This window comes from Gobio gobio, assembly GCF_949357685.1.
Source record: "Gobio gobio genome assembly, chromosome: 13".
Taxonomy (NCBI): Eukaryota; Metazoa; Chordata; class Actinopteri; order Cypriniformes; family Gobionidae; genus Gobio; species Gobio gobio.
This window is the reverse complement of record NC_137106.1, coordinates 25564513-25587162: the sequence shown is the minus strand read 5'-3', so window position 1 is coordinate 25587162 and position 22650 is coordinate 25564513. Positions and strand designations below refer to the sequence as shown.

The 22650-nt window shown below is 38.9% G+C and overlaps 1 protein-coding gene across 5 annotated transcripts in view; it reads left to right on the top strand.

Annotated features, from left to right (window-relative positions):
- ehbp1 (EH domain binding protein 1) overlaps nucleotides 1-22650 on the top strand; it is a 158292-nt gene that overhangs the window by 48930 nt on the left and 86712 nt on the right. For 2 of the 5 annotated variants that reach the window (XM_079833625.1, XM_079833624.1), the window contains exons 6-11: nucleotides 3517-3698; nucleotides 9094-9233; nucleotides 10517-10609; nucleotides 11276-11401; nucleotides 13713-13989; nucleotides 15888-16119. In XM_079833625.1, the coding sequence (XP_079689751.1) occupies nucleotides 3517-3698; nucleotides 9094-9233; nucleotides 10517-10609; nucleotides 11276-11401; nucleotides 13713-13989; nucleotides 15888-16119 (1050 nt within the window). Of the gene's footprint in view, nucleotides 1-1591; nucleotides 1685-3516; nucleotides 3699-9093; nucleotides 9234-10516; nucleotides 10610-11275; nucleotides 11402-13712; nucleotides 13990-15887; nucleotides 16120-22650 lie in introns of those variants that run through there. The other 3 variants (XM_079833627.1, XM_079833626.1, XM_079833628.1) reach the window with 2 other exon arrangements.

Here is a 22650-nt window from a genome sequence, read left to right as displayed (position 1 = left end):
CCTGTGGACAACCCAAACATGTCATGGCACCATGGATGTCATCCAGAGTAATGTTTCTAATCGCTTATTACTGCAGAATATCTTGTTTTATAGTTATTGGTGTTGGATTTTCACAAGATGTCAAACATGTCAACTGTAGTTGGACACACTTCTTTGGCAAATATCCTGGAAACAACTAGCAAACTAACATTTCCATTGTATACTGTATATACATGAATATATTATTAATATTTTAAATGAGCTTTTATATTTATATTTTCAGTTTTAATATAATTTTTTTTATTTTCGTTTTTGTTATTTGTCAGTTTTATTCGATTTTATTTTTTAATATTTATATTATTTTTATCTTAGTTTCATAATTTTAGTGCTTGATCTTTAAAACTTAAAACTAATTTTTAAGTTTTGTCTAATATTTGTGTTTTATTTTATTTAAATTACTGAAAACAGTGTGTTTGTATATTTTCTTTAACTTCCTATTAATATAACTAGTACAATCCTTTGACAGCACTACACTTTCCGACACTTTGGTAAGAACGTCTCTGTTTTGGGATTAAATGGTGACACTGGTTTAAATATATTATGCGGGATGTAAACAAAACTTTATTATAACACACAAAGTTGCTAAAATGAACATATTTCAACATATTATAATATTTAGTTAAAAGCCGCTAAAAACTGAAATGTTTGTTATCCATTGACAATGCTGTTGATTTTTGTTGATAGTCTCAAAATGACCAAATATTAATATGTTAATCTGCTCACTGATGCTTAATATATTTATATACAAATTCTTGACTGTTTTCTCTCCTTAAAAGAGTCTGTGTGTGTGTGTGTGTGTGAGAATGAAGGGTGATATGCTCTTAAGAGAGCAGCAGGGGGCAGCAGTCAGCCACCCTGGCACCTTCATCTCCTTTCTCCGCCAGGTATTTAGCAATTTTGTGGGCACAATAGCTGCGTATTGATAGTCATATCCCTGTGATAAATTAAAAGTGTCTTATTGTCTCTTTTCATTTTACACATTGTCATAACCCTGGACGGTAATCTGGGGTTCTGATTGACACCGGCAGCCAGGGAAAAGAACACCCTCATTGTTTGCGCTCGTCAAATCTGTTAAACCTAATTCTTCCCCGCGTATTTGCATATTCTTAAGTATTTTTTCGGGGAAGGACTAAATCCTTCTTAAGTGTTTGATGCATTTTGAAATTCATTCATAAAGGACCTACATGCACTATTAGCTCGGTATAATGCCAGTGCATAATCTCAGCGATAAGACACGCTTTGGAGCGCTGGATTCTTCAGGGATGACATGCTGTATTTCCGACCGATTCAACAGGGGCTCAAATGTCAACACAAATGTCAAGTGGCTTCGTCGGCGAGCGGTTTTGAATCTTAGACGCAGGTTTTTTCTCCCTTTTATCGTTTTCATTTACTGAAGGAGTCACAGAGGACCATCTCCTGTCCCAGCTGGAGTGGGGGATTGTGGGTAATTTGTCTGGGTGCGAGATTGGCAGGCGGCACTGTTGTTTTGATCGGGTCAGCGCTCGAGTGCTTTATGTCTCTGTCTGTGTTTCAGCCGCCGGCACGTGGGGTGTTCTTCTTCGGCACCTCCGATGGCATCGTTCGGTCAGATTAATCACCTTCAGCAAACTGGAAGAAGGAAGAAGAGTTAGTGTGCGCTGCCCTTGTGAGTCGGCTGGTTTTTTTGTGTGTGTGTGTTTGTGGAGCTGTATCGAGGCATATCCGAGACGAAAATAGTCCCTCTTCAGCTCTCTGCGTCTCTGCTCTGATAAGGGCTGCTCTTTACCTACGGGACCACTGATACATGCAAACACACATGCGCCTGCGACTGAGATTTCTATCTGGAGATCTATACGTAGTCGCTCCACATATGCACACAGTCAGGTGTATTGAATACAGGCTCTTTCAGAGGCCTGCCGTGAGTGTGTTATACACAGGGCCTTCATTTTTCTCTCTCTGCTCATTTTGTTTCGGATCACTCTGCGCAACAGGCACGATGAGATAAAAGTGAAGAGAGCATAAAAGACAGAAAAACAGGCCTACAGTATATGGATCTCACCCATAGAGAAAGCTGAAAAGATACTTGCTGAACAGAAGGCCTAAAGCAAGAGAGGAAACTTGTTGAGGGCCCCAGTTCATGACTAATCTGTAATCAATCTCTCTCTTCTCTCTTGCTCTCTCCACATATATACTGTCTATATATTATAAACTTTACAAAATATACAAAGCTCTGTATTATACAAATATTCTATAAAATAATAAAATTCAAATTTAAAATATTCTTATGTTAACATATAAAATTTTTTTAACCGTTTATCTTAAAATATTAGATGGATATTGAATATCAACTATTTTTTTCTTTGTCACTTAGCCATACACTATGGCCTGTGTGATGGTGTTGAAACATGTTTCATGGGTTGAAAGTGGTACTTTGATCCAGGAGCAAATTGCTGATACTTAGTCAGCAAGCTGTGAAAATGCCCTAAGAACAAAGACTAAATGTGAAGATATTTTTTTGGCTTTGTTCAATAAGAAAAGGCAGGTCGGGGAACGTCTCCAACTGTGTTTCCGGCCTATCTGGCAAATGGAAAGTGTGCAGGTGGCTAGTGTTTTGTTTTGTTTTGTTCTATTTCTATTTGATGTTGTCGCCCTTAAGTCATTTTGGCACATGGCTGGTGTCGAACCCTTTTCTTCTCCTTCATTATTTTTTAAAAAACAATCTGAAACTTTAATATCAGATATGAGAATTGAGGTTTACGAGACTTCACTAATCATCCAAGGCAAAGAAAGGCAAGCAAATGAATACGAGAGCAGAATCAGGGCCATTTCATGTTTCCCTTCTAGTCTTCTTAGAATATTCCCACCCTCTGATCTACAGGGGGCGCCATTGGCCATTATGATAGGGCCAGTTCGCTCTACGGGTGACAGGGGTGATGAACTAATACTGAGTTTGGTTATTTAAATTATGTAGGCAAATGAATGCTTTTTAGCTCTGATATGACCTTTTCTTGGTTCGAAAAATCGTTTTAAGTTTTGACATATTATATGCCTGTAAATGACTGCAAAATGAAACTTTATCTCACTGTTGAGAATTCAGTTTTATTCTATTTGCTGAAATCTTTAGCGTTCTGTTTAGTTCATACTTCATCGAGACGGTCTACATAAACTTGTATGCACATGTTCCAGGAGTGCTGGTTTCCCTTGTCTAGATGTTTGTGTGTGGGCTTTGTGCGTGTTAAAACAGGTGATGATTTTACCTGTAAGTGTGAATATTAACAACTTTCATTCATTCTTTTTGATTGTGTTTTTCTTTTCATTTGTAAAGCACCAAAGGGCTCCTTTGTCATACGCATTTCATAGCATTTGAAACTGTTAGAAACATACTGATGTCAGTCAATCACATTGATTTGTCCGTTTTTTTTTCAATGTAGTATCGGTAGCTGTTTATTTTTACAGCATTTTAACTCACATTCTCTCTTTTTTTGCATGTTATTTTAGGAATCTCCATCGGGTCGTCGGAAAGCACTGGCCACCAGCTGCATTAACATGAAGCAGTACGCCAGTGCCATGCCCACGCAGACAGACGTCAAGATCAAGTTCAAGCCGCTGTCCAAGAAAGTAGTTTCAGCAACGCTGCAGTTCTCCCTGTCCTGCATCTTCCTGCGGGAAGGCAAAGCCACGTAAGAGCCACTCACTACACCACCCACACCTCCAAAACCAGCTGACTACACCCACCCTGAAGGAATGCTGCCACTTCAAATTATGCTCTCATTCCTTTTCTCTCCGTGCATTTCTGCCTTTTCCTTTTGCCTCTGTGACATAGGAAGTGACAATACCTCACATTCCCAACATTCCTTTTCCTGGATCTCTCCCCCTGTCCTGCCGTTGCTCTTTCCCTCTATGATTTCATCCTGTCTTCATATGCACCCCTGTGAGGTTGTTCTCTCTCTCTTGCTCTCGGGAATGTTCTGGCCAGGGTGGGACTTAGAGGCCTTAGAGATCAGAAGTTTATATGTTGAGTTTAGAACTAATGGAATAATCCTTGCATAAAGCCACCGATATTTCAAAGCAAAAAAAAGAAGAAAAGAAAACCATGGCCTTTTTGTATTTTTGTGACTGGTCAAATTTCAACTCGATCTTCTGGCATCTATTGCACGAGTTTATGCTTTTATTTGGCGTCCTCTTTATACTCAAAAGTAATCTTTTGCATGCATCTGGTATGCAAAATTTACCCACTGGGTAGGATTAGTTGTGTTCGTATCATATGTATGCTAAAAAAGTGCGTATCGGATGCACGTAAAAGGTAATTTCTGCATATAAAGGTGAAGATACCAGGAGATTGGGCTCTAAAATTTAGTAGAGAGACTGAATTTACCTGCTTTCTAGTGGTCGACCAATATAGTTTTTATTATGGCTGATGCCGATATTTTAGAGAGCAGGGTGGCCGATGGCCGATATAAGGCCTATATATTTTATATATATTGTATATATAAAATAAATCTCTTAAATTAAACTGACTTGGATAGCATCTTCTAATCTAATTACAGTGTTTTTCACAAATAAATTGTTTGAAAAAATATGAAGAAAAAGGAAGTAAACACTGTAGAGGTGACCCCGAATAGTCGAAGATTCGATGCATCGATATGCGGAGCCTGATTCGACCACTGATCTCACAGTCGAATCTTTGCGGGTGTTATGAAACGAGGATCATACCATTTTGGCAATATGGGGGTGCTCAATGTCTAATTTCACACAGAACTACTGGTTTTGTACGGTTATATTAAGTTATATACAGCCTTTAATTATGATAATGCTGTAAAAAAAAAAACGTGAAAAGAAAGAAGCGTTCAATAAATATTTTTAACGTGTGTGTGTGTGTGTGTGTGTGTGTGGGGGTGTGTGTGTGTGTGTGTGTGTGTGTGTGTGTGTGTGTGTGTGTGTGTGTGTGTGTGTGTGTGTGTGTGTGTGTGTGTGTGTGTGTGTGTGTGTGTGTGTGTGTGTGTGTGTGTGTGTGTGTGTGTGTGTGTGTGTGTGTGTGTGTGTGTGTGTGTGTGTGTGTGTGTGTGTGTGTGTGTGTGTGTGTGTGTGTGTGTGTGTGTGTGTGTGAATAAATCCAACCACCCCGTAACAGATTTAAGTTTCACTTTCCCTGATCAGTGACAGACGAGGCGCATTTTAGCGGCAGGGAATACTTAACAATGTCTGGAATAAGAAACTCTAAAGTGTGGATGCACTTTGAAATAGTAAAAGATGATCCAAAAAAAGTAAAATGCAAGTTGTGCCAACAGCTCATGTCCTACCACTCATCAACAACAAACATGGCTTTCCACTTAAAACGGGCAAGTTTAAGAGCGCACTGCTGCCGGCCAACGTTAACAAGTTGGTTTTCCCCTCACACAATTCGAAAAGATTCAAACGCACACGAGCAGAGTGAAAGACTGGATTTTTTTTGATCGGGTAGGGTACAATTGTTTTCAAAATTTCAGCCGTTTCTAATTTTAATTAGCTGTGAACATGTTTAGCTAAAAAACCTTTTTAAGCGTTTATTGTTATTGTTATTGTTGTTTCGGCAGTTAAAAAGAGAGAGTTCACAATTCTGGCTAAACTTTCGTTGTTTTAATAAATTATTTATTTTAATTTTATTTATTGATCACTCAGGGTTACTTAATTTAACTGTGGCTTGTGTTTTTTTATACATATTATGTTCCCCTGCACTTTGGCATTTTGCACACATGTATTATGCTCCCTGTGACTTGATTCTAACTTTATTTTGTTTTTATTTATTTTTTATTATTAGAAATGTATATTCTGTTCTAATCTAATCCTGTAAATTAATGCTTTTTATTGTTTTTCGTTGTCTCGATGTTGCACTGCACTGAAAGCATGCTGGCACAGCAATTTTGCTGATTTAATTTAATTTCACAAAATGTTAAATGCAAATCTTGTCTGCAGTCAGTGTGTTCTTTTTCTCTCTAGGCAGGCATTTTTAGGTTTATTTATCAAAATGTTATTTTATGTATTTGTGTGATGTTCTGTATTTCGATCGCGGCTTTAAAATGTAATGAGAAAACGTTTTACGAATGTTTATCCACTACATTACCTTTTATTAAACCTAAATAAGAAAGCCATTGTCAGTTCGTCTGTCAGTTGGCAGGCAGTTTTGGTCGCTTTATTAAAAGTTGTTGCTGTGTGGAGTGTGTAAAAGACCCCTCCCAACCCCACACACACATGGATGATTCGACCATCGGTCGACTATAGAAAGATTCGACAATTCTGATTCGAATGTGTAAATCATTAGTCCGGGACACCCCTAAAACACTGTAACCAACAGGGCACTCAGTAAAATTTGTGCGAACTGGGAATCATATTTTTTCAAATAAAGACAAGTTAACAATAGTTTTACTTCAGAAAATGTCATGAATATAGTGTTTGCCTTTGTTATAATATAACAGCAAATGCTATAATACTTTTTCGTATTCAGTTTACTTTCTTTGTATTACAGTTCTATCTAGTAAATATAACTAATGAAGATAGAGAATGGAAGCACTGTGTGCTCAGGCTCTGCCGTTCTCAGTCTCGGCGTTCTCAGTGCAGTCAAAATAAAAGTCCCACTTCCAATGCATCGGCCAAACAGAAAAACGTATCGAACTTTTTGGGACTTATTCACAGTTTCCCCCAGAGTTAGACAAGTCCATACATACCATTCTCATCTCCGTGCGTGTCATAACTCTGACGCACACACCGCTAGCCTAGCTTAGCACAAAGACTGGAGGTAAACGGCTGCATCTAGCCCTACTGCTCAATAAGTTACAAAATTACGCCAACATTTTCCTTACTTTGTGCCGTACCATGGGTGCAGCAGGTGCAGCACCTGAAAATAGGCTAACTTCCGGCAACATAACCAATGTGACAACCTGCTTGCACAGAGAGCGTGCTAGGGACTTTTTTCAGGCGCTGCGTAATATCATTGCGCCGTTGCACCCATGGTACGGCAGCAAAGTTCATTGATTACTACGCTGTAGTTCCTAGCCATATCGGTCTAGAAAATCGCAACTTTTCATTTTCCGTCGGTCTTAGTTCAAGGTGTAACTATACACATCACAACATGTAAATAGGAAAATGTTGGTGTTTTGTCACTTTTTGAGCAGTAGGCTAGCTGGAGCCGTTTACCTCCAGTCTTTGTGCTAAGCTAGGCTAGCGGTGGGTGCGTCAGACAGAGTTATGGCACGCACGGAGATGAGAATGGTATGTATGGACTTATCTAACTCTGGGGGATACGGTGAATAAGCCAAAGTCCCAAAAAGTCGGCGTGTTCCTTGCCAAATATCGGCCATGGCGATATATCAGTCGACCATTACTACTTTTCTGCTAAATAGTATGCACAAAGCAATGCATCAAATTAGTTCTATATCTGAATACCCTGAGATTTTGAAGTGTGTACTCGAACTACAGGTGCGGTCACATTTACTATTGTTCAGCAAATTTTCATAGGAATCCACATGATCTGAAATTTCACGTGAGGGCAAACGATTTGCCCACGGTTTCGCAACTGGTTCAGGTTGGTCATGTGCCAACCTGGTTTGTTGACCAACAGAAAACTGCTTGGTTTGAAAATGACTTCTGTGAGAGCTGTGCTTCATACATTGCTACATATTGACAACAGACAGTGAGCCATTTTTGTCTGCAGTTTTGAAATATTTCACTGATGTGAGTACAGCTTAACTCTAACTTACTGAATGAAATGTCGACCCAGAAAGAGGTGCAGGGGTGCAAGCTTTAGGGGTGTTGATGGAAGTGATCTACTCTATCTATGTTTTGATCATGGTTCTGAATCTGATCCGGATTCATGAAATATCGCATGTTCAGATATTCATACAACAAAATATTCTGGGGGCCATGAATGTTTTGTGAAATTGATCAAAAATGCTAGTGCTGACTGGCAACTTTTTTATAAAACACTGGCTGGGAGTTAAATCTCAAAAAAATGTTTTACTTGACTGCAGCCCAAGATATATAATGATTCTGCGATTTTAACACTTTGAGTGATCTTCTAATAGTTTGTCTTTAAAATACAATTCATAGTTGGTAAGAAATAGTTGTGGCAATCAAATGTATATTAATATGAATGGGTACTGTTGGTCAGACAATATCAGAAGATCAAATCCTGTTGGAGAACTTTCCCTCATACGTGAGCTGTTGCTCTTTGACATGTGTGTCACATCAAACAGAAGTCCGATGGAATATTTCCAGCCACTGGCTATGAGAGTGTAAATATCTTTCCTTCTCTCGTCTCGCAATATCCACGTTTCTCTTCTTTTTTTTTTTTCTTCTGATCTCTGCCTGCCTCTAAATAAAGGAGGCAAGAAAGCGTGTATGAGTGTATGTGATTTCACCCTTACACTATATGAGATATGTGTGTGTTTGTGTGGCTTTTGTGGCATGTTTGACAGAGGTTACGTGGCGGAAGTGTAACCGCTCTTAACCCATGGGAATCATGTCAACAGCACACAAATAAACCCCATTACATAAGTTCAAATAAGCTCCATGCCTGCCAAAGAAAGACTGGACCGCATTCATAAAGAAATGTGAGATAGACAGAGAGAATGAGAAAACGGGGACATTGGAAGGGAGAGAGGGAGTTAATCCTGGAGCGTTATCTCGCCGTGCTTGTGAATGCTCTGGCTGGAATGCATGTCCGTATTGCACTGCCTCTTATGAACAGGACCATGAAGGGCATTCCCTTTACACAATCATCTCTCGCTCGCTCTCTCTGTCAACCTGGCTTTCTTCTCCACTTCCATCTGTCTCCTTCAGTGTAACAAAATGCTTTTTACACAGAAGCACAGTGAATGGAAGGCCATATTCACTTTTTACTAACAGATTTCAGTGTTTTATGCAAGTCTGGAGAATGTGTTATCAAAAAATAAATGAATAATTCTCAATTTAACTACTTAAACCCATTTTAAATTCATTTTGCACCAAAATAAATGGAGAAAATGCAAAACGAGTGCCTCATTTATGATGATTTTATCAGATTTATATTGTGCTTTTGTCTCTTTCTTTTTCTGTGTGTAGTGATGAAGATATGCAGAGTCTGGCCAGTTTGATGAGCATGAAGCAGGCTGATATCGGCAATCTGGATGATTTTGAGGAAGAGAATGAAGAAGATGAGGAGAACAGAGTAAACCAGGAGGAGAAGGCTGCCAAGATCACAGGTGAGACTTGCTTGATTTCATATGAAGACTCTTTACCTGTGGATCCGACCACAGAGCTTTTCTTGTTTGTTTTTCTTTCTGTTCTGTTCCTTTTGTTTACTCTGTTCCAGTTCTAATTGTTTGCACAGTAGTGCACTGCAGTACAAATGCAGCAAAATGGGAGTTTTTCAGAAGTTTTTGTTTGTATTTGTATTACATATTTAAATTATTACATATTTAATTTCACTTTCATTTATTAGTTGTATTATATTTTCTATTCTGTTATATAAATCTATTTATTAGTTTTGTTTTGTTTTTTTTCATTCAATTTTAGTCTTTTTTAGTCTATTTTTTCTATTGTGTTCTTTGTTTTGCTTATTCTATTCTGTTGTTGATTTTATTTTTACTGTATTTTCTTCTGTAGTTGTTTCTGTTCTGTAACTTATTCTATTATATTCTATTCTATTCTTTTCTATTTGATTAATTTGTTTTTCGAAAATTTCAAAGATGTGATTACTGAGAGGTGTATGGTTCATTTGTATAAAATGTATAAGCCAGATATTTATTTCTAGATTGCAATTGAAGAACTAGAATACATGTGTGTGGATTTTAGGTCCCTTGTAAATGTCAGCGTGTCAGCGTTTTCATTCTCCATTTCTTCGGTCTCAGTTCATGTACAACTTTCTACAGCTACAGTTAAAACTGCTACAGTTACATGTTTTATTTTGTGGTTTAGTTTCTGTCTGTGTGTGCACATATGTGTGAATTTTCCTCTGCATATGGAGACATATTGTCCTTGTTTACATTTGATCTTTTTTGGTCAGTTTGTAGTTTTTTTGCAGGCTTTCACATTGCATTGGATGTTTATGATGTGTATGATAATAAGGTCTATCCAACATATGTCCTGTGATTCTGTATGTTTGTGTTTATGTGTGCAAATGTGTGCATGATTTTGTGTATGTTTGCGCCACTGTGATATAATCCAGCGACCCCCCCCCCCCCCCCAATCCACAAAAGATTGTGAAGTCTTAGCATTAAGCCCATGTGCTTTTATCCGTTTATAAGTATATGTATGGAGCGCCTATGGAAATGCTTGAGTTGTTTATTCATTGTATGGGTTTAGGAATCTCTTTGTTGCCATAGCGATGCTGTCCGATCTGTTTTTAACAGTTTGTTAGAGCGAAGACACAGTTCAGTCTATGTTCAGAGAGACCCACACACACAAGTCTGTATGTATTGCATTACCTCTGATTGCATTATATGGGTTTGAGTGTGTATTTGAGTGTATGTTGTGCTGTTTGCAGAGATTGTGAGGCAGCTGAATGCTCTCAGCTCTATAGATGGAGATCCTGATGACTGCCTAAAGCAAGCAAATAAACCTGCCTCCTCTTCTGAAGGTCTTTCAGCCATCACCTTCTTTCATTCTTTTATTTATACTTTATCTCTGTCTTTCTCATCTTTTTTTCCCATCCCTGTGGCTATACTGTGTGTTTGAGCATCTGCTAAGTTCATTGATATTTCCCCACCCACATGCTATATTTTTCTCCTTATTTAGCCTTCTTCATTTGTGATCTTGTGCCCTCGTTCGCTTTCTGCAGTTTGTAGTGAACCCAACTACCCACCGAAAAAAAAAGCTTGGAGTTGATGATCCTGGAACACATGTCTTTAAAGAGCACACTGGTCATGTGGTTGAGCGCTCTGATGGCCTAATATGGGTCAGGGTGGTATGGTGGTGGAGCGAACAGACACGTCACACCTTTCTTATCACACACACGTTTTTTTTTTTGGCCAGCTGTCTCTTGTTGTGAGTGATCGTTCAGAAAGAAACTCTACAGCAGCTCTTTGGATCTGAAGGATCTTGGTGCGGTTCACTTCAAAGTGCAGATGTCAATTTATTTATTGGTTGTTTTTTGCCACTGTTTTGCATCTTTTTTTTTTTTTTAAGGTTTCACCTAATAATTCATCTGTTCTTCTCGTGGATTGATTTGGACGTATGAATGATATTCTCTTTTCTCTTTCCCTTTCTGTTCTGTTATTATTGTGGATGGATGTTGACTGTTTAGAGCTGATCAGTAAGTTGAACTTCCTGGATCAGGATGACCAAGACCAGAGCAACATGAGCTTTAACCCCTTCGAAGAACCTAATGACCCGGTTGACCTTAACCCTTTTGGTGACCCGGATGAGGACGGTAAGGAGTGACCCTTGACCCTTTGTGTGACCCCTTTGCCCCTTTATCAACAGGGCAGGTTGTACTCATTAACAATCTGAGATACGTGTTGATGTATTTAGTGAAAAGGGAATGTTTACTGCAGCTGGATTTTGCAAGAATCAATAAGATATTTAATTATATAAATGCATTTGATACTATGTGCAAAACTACATATTTTCAAAAGCAACTAGTCAGTGGGTTGTCGGAATGACTAAGGGACTAGTTAGTCTTAAATTTATTTTCTAAATGCATGCTATAGATCTTATTGTGAACTGTTAATCCATGTATGCATCTAATTTTTTATAGGGATCTTATGATGATTTTTAATGTTTAGTGCAGGGGTTTTCCACTCTGGCCCTCGAGGTTCACTTACCTGCAAAGTTTAGCTCCAACCTTGCTCAAACTCACCTGTTTGTACCTTTCTAGTAAGCCTCAAGACCATGGCTGAATCCGAAATCACTCCCTATACCCTCAAATAGGACATTATTTGACGGGACAGACATTTGTACAGCCGATGTGCGCTCGAAAGCTGTCAAGTGAACTTTATTAGTGGACTAACATAGGGAATAGTGATTGAGGGTTTAGGGGGTGATTTCGGATTCAGCCCTTGATTAGCTTGTTCAGATGTGGTTGATTAGGGTTGGAGCAAAAGTCTGTAGAAAAGTGGATCTCGAGGGCCCATTCTTTAATGTGTAATGTATCTGTTTGAGCATGCATAATATCTGCAAAGTGACAAAGCTCATAGTCTCCCACAAAGGGAACTGAGAACACTGCCCCAGACCTGCCTGAAATGCCTCAATCAAAGTCCAGATATTACTTCCTCAAACATCTGTCACAATGTAAAATATTAGCGTAATACCCAACTAAAGGCATACACAAAGAAAGAAGGCGATGCTGCAGTGAATTGTAGTGTTGACAGCGTCATGGAGATGCTTTGGCCTTCCGAAAATGGTTGAAATTAGGAATTAGTGGTTAAGATTTATTTATAACGCTGTTTCTGAGCAGTTCAACCCAAAAGTTAGCTTGAGTACAGCCAGGTTTCCCAGTCTGTACAACAAAAGTAGCCAAATGGCCAGTCAAAAGTAGCCCAAAAAAAGCCCAATGTGAATAGGGTGTCCAAATTCTCCACTGAATATGTATGTCTGGGGGGTATTTTAGGGGTGTTGGAGTGCCAAAATCATATTTATGGTGGTCAAAATCAACCTGTGGATTTTTTTTTTTTTTACCCGTGCCAACAACTTAAAAGTAGCCCAATTTGGCAACACTGTGTACAGCGCATTTCTTGGAACACAGCTTGCTGAATCAGAGAGTACAACGCCAGATATACATGACTAAATTAATTAGAAATATGCAATTCATTAAACTGTTTTTTATGTTGTCACTTAATTTAAAGTTGTTACATTGAAGAAGACAAATTAAACCATTATAACATCGTATCTGAAAGGTAAGAGAGTTAAAAAAACGAAAGACTTACCACTGTGAAAATTGGTCTAAGTTGGTTCCAGTTTATCTGCTTGATCATCCGCATTTTCAGAATCTGACGTTGACTCGATACGATATGGTAATAATGACGACATTAATAACTGTGTGTTTACAATAGCTTTAAAAGCCTTGTTAGCTTAAGCTTGCTATTATGGTAAGGGTTGTTACATTTCCGACAAATGCTTGAAGTTTTTGGCCAGTCGCAAGTTAAATCTTCAGAGTGCTTCAGACAGGCTGGGAATAAAGGTACTACAATACTGTGCAGTATATGAAAAAGATGTTTTTTGAACATTAAAACTTGTTCATTTATTCTATTACAAAATAATGACCTTTTAAAAAAGCAAAAACAATATTATTGACTTGACAATATTATGATTTGACTGCACTGGCACTATTGGATGAATGACATCACAGTTTTCTGCAGAACTGCTTTATAGATTAAATTAATTTAATAATTGATAACTTTACAATGGAACTGAATCAACACTGAACTGATTTCAGCTGAACAATGTCAATTACACTATTTTTTACAGCCAAAATGAACACTGTCATTGGATCATTTTCCTATTATCACTAAAAGCTGTAAAGCTGATTTGATACAATCTGTATTGTATAAAGTGCTATATAAATAAAAGTTGACTTGACTTGAAATATACAGAAGTGATTACAGAAGTTACAGATTGTTTCAATCATAAGATTATTCACAAAAAATGTTTTCAATTATTGTCTATCCATGTTTATACATTTGTTAGTACTGTAATTGAGTTTAATTTAGATAATACAGGTGGGGATGTTTGTGTGTTTCTAGAACCATCTCCTGAGTCCCATGTGCGGCCCACTATCAAAGATCAGGAGCCTGTGTTTGATCAGGAAACCTCTTATCCCTCAAACCCATTTGAAGAGACTGACATAGACGCAGATCCGTCTCAATACGGGAACCCATTTGACGAACCTGAACCCGAGCCCGAACCCCAGCCTAAAATATCTCCACCCAGAAGCAGCAAGAGGAAGAACGTCCGGCCGGTGGACATGAGCAAATACCTGTACGCCAACACAACCAGGACAGAGGAGGACGAGCTAGATGAGTAAGTCTAGGGATAAACTGGCTCTGGGTTACAGAACATTTTAATTGATTTATTATTTTAATTGACAAAACATTTCGGTTCAGGAAGACACAATGTCCTCTGTTTGCTCTTATTGTTCATGAATTGTGTGTGTGTGAGAGGGTGTGTGTGTGTGAGAGAGGGTGTGTGTGGGAGTGTGCGTGTGTGTTTGTGCGTGTGCGCATGTGCGTGTGTGTATGAGCGAAGGAGAAAAGCACTTGTCGGAAGAGAAGAAAGTGGTGAGCGAGTTCTTTCAGCAGGAACAAGGCTTCTGTTGTTCCCCACATTCTTTGGCCTTGTCTGTTCATCTCTGCATTTCTCTCGTCCCTCACTCACTCACTCGCTCACTCATTCACTCACAGTGCGCCAGCAGGTACGCACGTTTCCAAACCTGACGTTATTTAGTGAAAATGAGAGCAGCGAAAGATAACTTTAGAACAGCATTTATTTGAAAAAGAAATCTTTTGTAAGATTATAACTCTTTACTCTCACTTTTGATTAATTTAATGCATCCTTGCTTAATAAAAGAATAGTCTTTCAAAAATGTTTAATGTTAATTATTTTGCATTAGTAAGTGCATTAACTAATAATATTACATGTTTATTTCTTGGAAATGCACATTTGACTGTAAACCACTGAGCTTTAGCTGAGATGCAGATAAAATTTACTTTTATTAACAGCAGTAAAAAAAAAAACCACTTAAATCTTATAATTTATAGAGATTTGAAGTGCTTTTAAATCCATGGTGAATGTTGGTGATTTGTGGACTGAAAAGCCTTCTATAACTTGTTCATTCTTGGTACAATGTTTTTCCTGGTTTCCACATCAGCTCTGTTTGATCTGATGTCTATAGTTCATAATTTGAATGCTTGTCAATAGATCTTGCAGTGATGTCATTAATAATGCACTGAATTCAAATGCTTTCTCACTGGATCTCCCACACGCGACTGACACGAGTAAACCCTTTTTGAGCTTGCACTGCGCTGTTGCATCTCAAACGAGAGCCATGGTTTCGTTTCGCTTGCGGTTTGATGTTTTTCATTTGCAACAGAAATGGCAGCTCTTATCAGTTGGGCCCTTGGACCTCTAACAAAACCATTGCGACCTCTAACACAATTTTGTCGAAATAAGGTTTTAAAGCTAGTTTTAAAATTAATTATTTTTCCAAATTTGTTTGGTCACAGCAGAGGTTTGTCCTTTGGACGTTTTATACTGTACATGAGACATAAAAAACTGATCAAATCTCTCGAATACCTTCTCTTTCCAATTTGCTTTCTTTTCTTTTTGTTTTACTTGTTTGCATTTCTGTCAGCTCTTTCCTACCTCCTTTCTCACTGTCTCTCTTGCTCCCTGACTTTGTCCATAAGCTTGGAAGCTTGGGATACTTTGTCTTTAACCTTGTCTTTCAGCTGAATACCTGCTCAGTCTTTTCTCCTCATTGTGTGTGTGTTCATGTATGTGTATGTGTGTGTGTGTATGTCTGTGATGAGTGATGGGCCTTTACACAGCAGTGTGTATTGATGCCAGTGGACGTCTGTGTCTGCCTGTCAGTGAGCTCTCTGACGAGGCCACAGGTCAAAGTTCATAAGATGTGACCTCTGGAGCACCTGCTCCTTCTCGTAGTCAGCAGAGCGTTTTATTGGTTAATAATGTTTGCTGATACCTCCTTTACCTGAAGACAACCACAACCACACACACACACACACACACACACTTAACAGACAGACAGACACGTAAAGGTGCAGAAAATCGAAATATTTTAAACTAGCAAATCTTGCTAAATAGATAATTACATGTTAAATGAACAAAATCACAAAAACCAAGAATTAGCTTGTTTAAGCTTTATTTGCTGATACAACAGCTTGTTCTCCCACTCTCAGGTCAAACCCGTTCTATGAGCCCAGATCTTCCAGCGCAGACAGCAACACCTCAGATATGAGCACCAAACGCCGGGCCCCTCAGGCTCCTAGTGCTGGACCCAATCCTGCTGTGGCCCCAGGAGGCCCCACACCAAAGACTTCATCTCCTGGAGGAACACCCACTCCACTTGCCCTGGCACCCTCAGCTGTCACAGCTGTGATGGGTAGAGAGTTGGCCTCATCCTCGCCTAAGGTAAATCTTCCTCACCACATTATGATTTCCAATAGAGTTGGACATTGGACTAGACTGGGTAAACCCAGCCTGATCTGCCGGCGATTTGATTTCGCCCGGCAACTCAGTCTGGAAACCTGTACATTAATTTCTACTGCTTCTGTTACACTTTTGCGGGAACCAATCACAGACTGGCTTATCCACCTGCTGTGCTATTAGCGGGTTTAACGCTATGACGGAGAAGCGATGGGTCGTTGCCCGTTGATCTTGTGGTCTGATTGGTTGAAGGACTATCCAATTGCGTATGGAGTCATTTCATTTATGCTCGTTTATCACGCCTCTTGTGCAGTAGAAAATACATAGCAGACTTCCCAGACCAATGTTCAATCTTAAATTGAGCTTGGTCTGGTGATAGCCAGACAAACATTGGACATGTTGTTGTGTTAATAATCAATAGTCAATCCAATAGTTAATTTTGGTGCTGAATGAAATGTATATAATTTTTTACTGAGCTCATCACATTGCATTGTGATGAAATGCTGTCTTAGATATTGGCCAAAGGGTAGTTTACAGACCAGTCTACCTTTTAGAAAAGGATTTGTGTCAGGAATGCACCTACTGTATGATGCTGTCCAAGTAGGCAGCTCACTAGGTTGTTGAACACAGCTATACAGACTCCATTGATTTTTTTTTGGTAGATAAATACTAGCCTTCACTTCAGCTATATTATGGCGGCATTTTAACTCCCGCGAGAGAATAACAGATCTACACACGAGGAAGCGGCAACCCGCGAGCTCCTTTTAAACCCCCGCGCGCATGACATCTCCTCTGCACCCAAATCAAGCCCTTGCGAGCTTGCACATGACTCGCAGAACACGCGTCATCATTCCCCACACACTTTTTATTTTTGGCAGTGGTGGGGCGGGACTTTACTTATTTCAATGTAACCTGAAATGTCATTGGTTAATTCAGTTTTTTCGGAAGTCAGTTGTGAATGGACACCTGTTGTAAAACGATTAGACATGGGCTGAATCCGAAATCACCCCCTCTACCCTCAAATAGGGAATTATTTGATGCGAGAGCCATTTGTAGTGGTGTCCGAAACCATAGTGGACATATTGAGTGCACTCATTCAATCCCACATTGCACCGCAATAACAAGTGTAGCCTACACCCGATGGACACTCAACGGCTGTCCGAATTCACTCACTCGTTTTCATTCACTCCTTCAAGTGAACTGTATTAGTGGACTAATGTAGGGAATGGTGATTGAGGTTTTAGGTGGCGATTTCGGATTCAGGTTACAATGAAATAAGTAAAGTCCCGCCCGCCAAAAATAAAAAGAGTGTGGGGAATGATGACGTGCGTGCCGTGTCCAAGCTCGCAAAGGCTTGATTTGCGTGCAGAGGAGATGTCATGCATGCACGGGTTTAAAAGGAGCTTGCCGTTTCCTCGCGTGTAGATCTGTTATTCTCTCGCGGGAGTGATTTACTGCGCCCGCAAGCATCAGTTGTGCGCTCTGTTATTAATGGCATTAAAATGCCGCCATACTATATACTTTGCCTGTTTTTTTGTAAACTTTATACTTTATACTTTCAACATAAAATTTTATACCCTACCGTTCAACAGTTTGGGGATGGTAAGATTTTTTAAAATGAATATAAATTGTAAATAAATTGAATCTAACTGTCTATTTGAATCTATTTTAAAATGTGATTTATTCCTATGATGAAACTGAATTTTCAGCAGTGTTCAATGTCACATGATCCTTCCGAAGTCATTCTAATATACTGATTCAGAGAATCATTTATTATTATTATTATAATCAGTAATGAAAACGGTAATGCTGCTTCATATTCTTGTAGAAACCATTTTTTTCAGGATTCTTTGATGAATAGAAACTTCAACAGCATTTATTTTGTAACATTATAAATGTCTTTACTGTTACTATTCGTAAAGGACATATTAAATTGATCTAAAGTATTAATTTCTTTAATACTCTAGACATTTGAAAGTTGGTGTAAGTTTTAAAATCTAGTTTGAGAAAACTGCCAGTGACGATGCCACTCTAATAAAACCCAGATCACATGGTTTTAATGGGAAATTAGGTGAAACAGTGCCAGGTTTCTTGTTTTCTCCTTTCATTTTACTTTTTGACATCCAGGACCACTCACTCCATCCCTCTCTGCTTTCTGTCCTCTTCCTGCACGCTTCACTCCGAGCATTTGAATACAGGCATGTATTAGCTGCTCTGTAGGATCGTTATATATGCATTATGATTCTCTTCACTCAATGCTTTAGTGAGTCTAATTAACTGGCTCTGCGGTCCCTCTCTGGCTGAGGGTGTGGGGCGTAGGGTGCAGGGGGCGAAGGGAAGTCCACCGAGTGTGAATGAGAGCAAGGAAGGCGTCGGGCCGCTGCAGAGGGGCTTATACTTGGCCAGATTAAATCCCCACAGGCCGAGTGTTTTTATTTACGCCTGCGAGTGTGTGCGTTATAATGTAGTCCATATTTAATTATAGCGAGGGGTTTATCACAGCACAGCACTTGTGTGTGTCCGCGCCTGAGAAGTCCTGCCCAACTTAAACATTTAATTACCCAAATTCAGTGGCCTGTGAGGACACACACATATATAAATATACACACACGCACACACACACATAGACATCAAGAAAATAAGAACATCTCCACAGAAACGGGAAGCGGCATCCAAGCTTCAGCTCATGGATACATGGATTTGTGCTCTGAATTGCCTTGTGAGTACACCGTTGGACTCACACCAGATCCGTCCGACTAACCAGTGATTGGTCCGTCAGAATGATTCTCAGTGTTAGGTTTTTGATCGGAAATGTCACGTTTCCAGCAGAACCCCATTTATTCTGATCATGTGCTCCCTCGATCTCTATCCCACACGCACTTCGTTACGGATTATGATTCTATTCTTTCACTGCATGCGGAGGTTGTTTCCTCTGAGTGTGGTGTATGAGATGACCTTAGCATGAAAAAAAGTCAAATTGGATTAGCTAGAGACACACACACACACATTCAGAATAAAGATACGGGCAAGCCCAAAGGCCTTGTTTATGACTTTTCTATGTGTGTTTGTGTTTGCTGGAGGAATCCCCTCACACGTGCAGACCTGAGGTGAGGCGGAAGGTGCAGGTTGAAAAACAAATGAATAGGACACCGCTATAATCTCTGAAAAAACACAAAATAAATGGAAATGTTGAAATTGTTTAAAGTAGTTTGTGGATTAGAGCAGCCCCGAAGACACACATTCACAGAGGGAATCTGGGGGGCGCACATGGTAATGTCATCATGGTCTTGTAAACACAATCTGGTATAGACTTGAATATTTTCTAAAGGGCTCTCCTTTCGCTTCTTTTTCCTTCTGCTGACATGGCCTGATATTTGAGCTTTGCAAATCTTAAGCAAATCTCAAAATGAATATCCATTTTTCATACTGTACATTTCAATTTATATGAAATGATTTGGTTTTATTGATTCATTTTAGAATGATTGACGTTAGTTTAGCATTTTATTTTATTTTTGTTTTGTGATTTGTTAAAGGTGCATTCAATAGTTCTTTGGCTAGCTGATTCTTCTCAAAACCAAAATGTATTTATTAATGTTTTGAACGTTTTAAATTTGCACCAGATTACTGAATGCACCTTTTTAAGTTTATATTTATTTGAATCTAGATTCATCTAGCTGACTTGCAGGCTTGTTTTGTCCGGTAGCTGCCTCTTTACATGTAAAAGCGACAGTAAGTTTAGTCATTTTCAGATTTTATTTTCAATGGATGGAAAGATTGCTTGGAAAGATCTAGATAAGCGTACTTGTCTCTCAAGAACTTTGATATATTAGCATTTGAGGATGCTGTTTCTGAAATATGTTGAAGAATTAATCTGGACGAATCAAGGAAGAGTGGAATAGGATGTCTTGGGCTGCGAAAATAGAAAGGGATGTTCTGATTCACTAGGACATCTTTTTCTCCTCCTCTTTTTATCTCCCTCGTCGCTTGTCTTTTCCAGCGAAGTGATTTTACACCTCCCTGCTCAGCCTTCTCTCCTCTCTGTCGTTTAACAGCAGTCTTCCACACAGGGACGCACTGATCTGAGGATTTTCATCAGTTCACGCTTCATAAATTATGGTCTGTATTTTAATATAAAGAAATGGCAAACGCAGTCACTGCAAAGCTCTTTAGATTTACATAAAGCCCTCCGGAGTGAGGCGGTGCCGTCTTTAGGGCTGGTTCTCTCACAACCAAGACGAAAAACTCAACAAAGTTTTGAGAAAGATGTTAGTAACTTTGTGAGTTCATGTTCACTTTTACTTTATCTGTCTTTTCCCTCAAAGAAATCCTGACTAAATCATTTTGTGCAGTAACCTTCCATTTTCTCAGTTTTTATAAGTTTATGAAAAGGTTCTGAACTAGTAGAACTAATCACAAGACCAAATTAAATGATGGTGTTCATGACCTGAGAGCCCACAGTGGGAGGGACAGGGCCAGGTTACACTCTTTCATTACACTTCTTTTGTTTTCCACTCTCTACCGTCTGATTCAGACTGCAACATAGATAAATTGAAAGTAAAGTGAATTAACATTATTTAATTGAGTTCGCAGATGGTGGTGGCATTTTTTAATTAGTTTGTGTGAACACTGGTGGGTTTTGACTCCACATGGTCTTTTCAATGCTTCTGGTTCTTTTTGTTGTAGTATCAGTTGCTTCAGTTTCAGACGAGGATGAGAAGTTTAACTGTAAGAAATTAAAATAGCATTTTTTTTAAATTATTTTGCATATAATAATCATATAAACATACATGCATACACACACACACACACACACACACACACACACACACACACACACACACACACACACACACACACACACACTGATCAGGTATAACATTATGACCACTAACAGGAGAAGTAATACAGATTATCTCTTCATCAAGGCACTTGTTAGTGAGGGAGATATATTAGGCAGAAAGTGAAGATCATTTTGTCCTTAAAGTTGATAAAGTTGATGTGTTAGAAGCAGGAAAAAGTTTGACAAGGGCCAAATTGTGATGGCTAGATGATTGTGATAATCAGAGCATCTCCAAAACTGCAGCCCTTATGGGGTGTTTCCGGTCTGCAGTGGTCAATATCTATCAAAAGTGGTCCAAGGAAGGAACAGTGGTGAACTGGCGATGTGTGTGTGTGTGTGTGTGTATATATATATATATATATATATATATATATATATATATATATATATATATATATATATATATATATATATATATATATATATATATATATATATATATATATATATAAAGATTTACACTGGCAGCTCATTGCTGTACAGCAGCATTTAAGTATGAAATTGAATGAATAAATGTAAAAATAAAAAACTACATAGACTTTACTATAAAATATACACTGATTCTTATTAAAGCTACTGTATTAAAGTTTTTCAAAGTTTGATTTTCTCTTTGTCTTTTGTTTTTGTATTAACATTAAATGGATAGTTCACTCAAAAATGAGAAATGAATACAGGTTTGGAACAATATTAGAGTGAGTAAATAATGACATAATTTTAGAGGTGAACTGTCCCTTTAAGGACAGTGTGTTCACTAGGCTGCCTGCTGTCAATTTAAGACCTACGTGCATCTAATATACAGACCATGATACAGACACACGCCGATTTTACTTTCACTTTAGACATAACCGACTGTGTTTATATTAACCTTGTGTGTATTTGACAGTATTAGCGCAGTAAGACGGGTAGTGGTAGGTATGGATATTAATAAAGCCTCAAATCAGATGAATATGCTGGTAGCACAATCTGATAGGCAGCATTTTTTGCTGTCGAATTGTGCTACCTACTGTTTTAATGGGAGGTAGCAAAATCTGACAAGGTAGGACAAATCGACAGAACACCGGCAAGGCTTTAAAACGCATGCAAATAATGAACTTTCGTGATTGTGAATAACTATAGTGTTCCGTGAGTATAACTCCACCACTAACGTGTGATGTGAATGTATGTCACGTTGTTCAGTATATTGGAATGGAGGCAAATGATAGAATTTGTAGAAAAATACTTAATTAAATGCAAAACCGCAATTCAAAGGCGCGTATTGAACCGTGAAGGCCGTACCAAACGGTTCAATATTATATTGAGAATTGTGGCATCCCAAATATATTGTCACGGGGTGAGGAATCACACGACAAGGCAGGTTGAGTGCAAAAGGCCCCGGAGGGTGAATTTTATTTACAGTGCTCGTGATAAGGGTGAAAACAGTCAGTGAGCAGGTGCGTGGTGGCTGGTGAATCCTCGTGCTCTGTGGTGCTCGATCCTGGTGAAAGTGGGTGTCCAATGTGCTCCAGTGAAGTGGGCTGTCGGTCACTCGCTGCTTTCTAGGAGAACAAATAAGAGAGAGGTTAGTCCAGCAGTACATTCAGCTCGAGACCAGAGTCTGTCTGTCTGCTCATCCGTAGCTGCTTATATGTCTCCGGGCTGATGAGGTGCAGCTGTGACCGATCAGCCCATGGTGATGA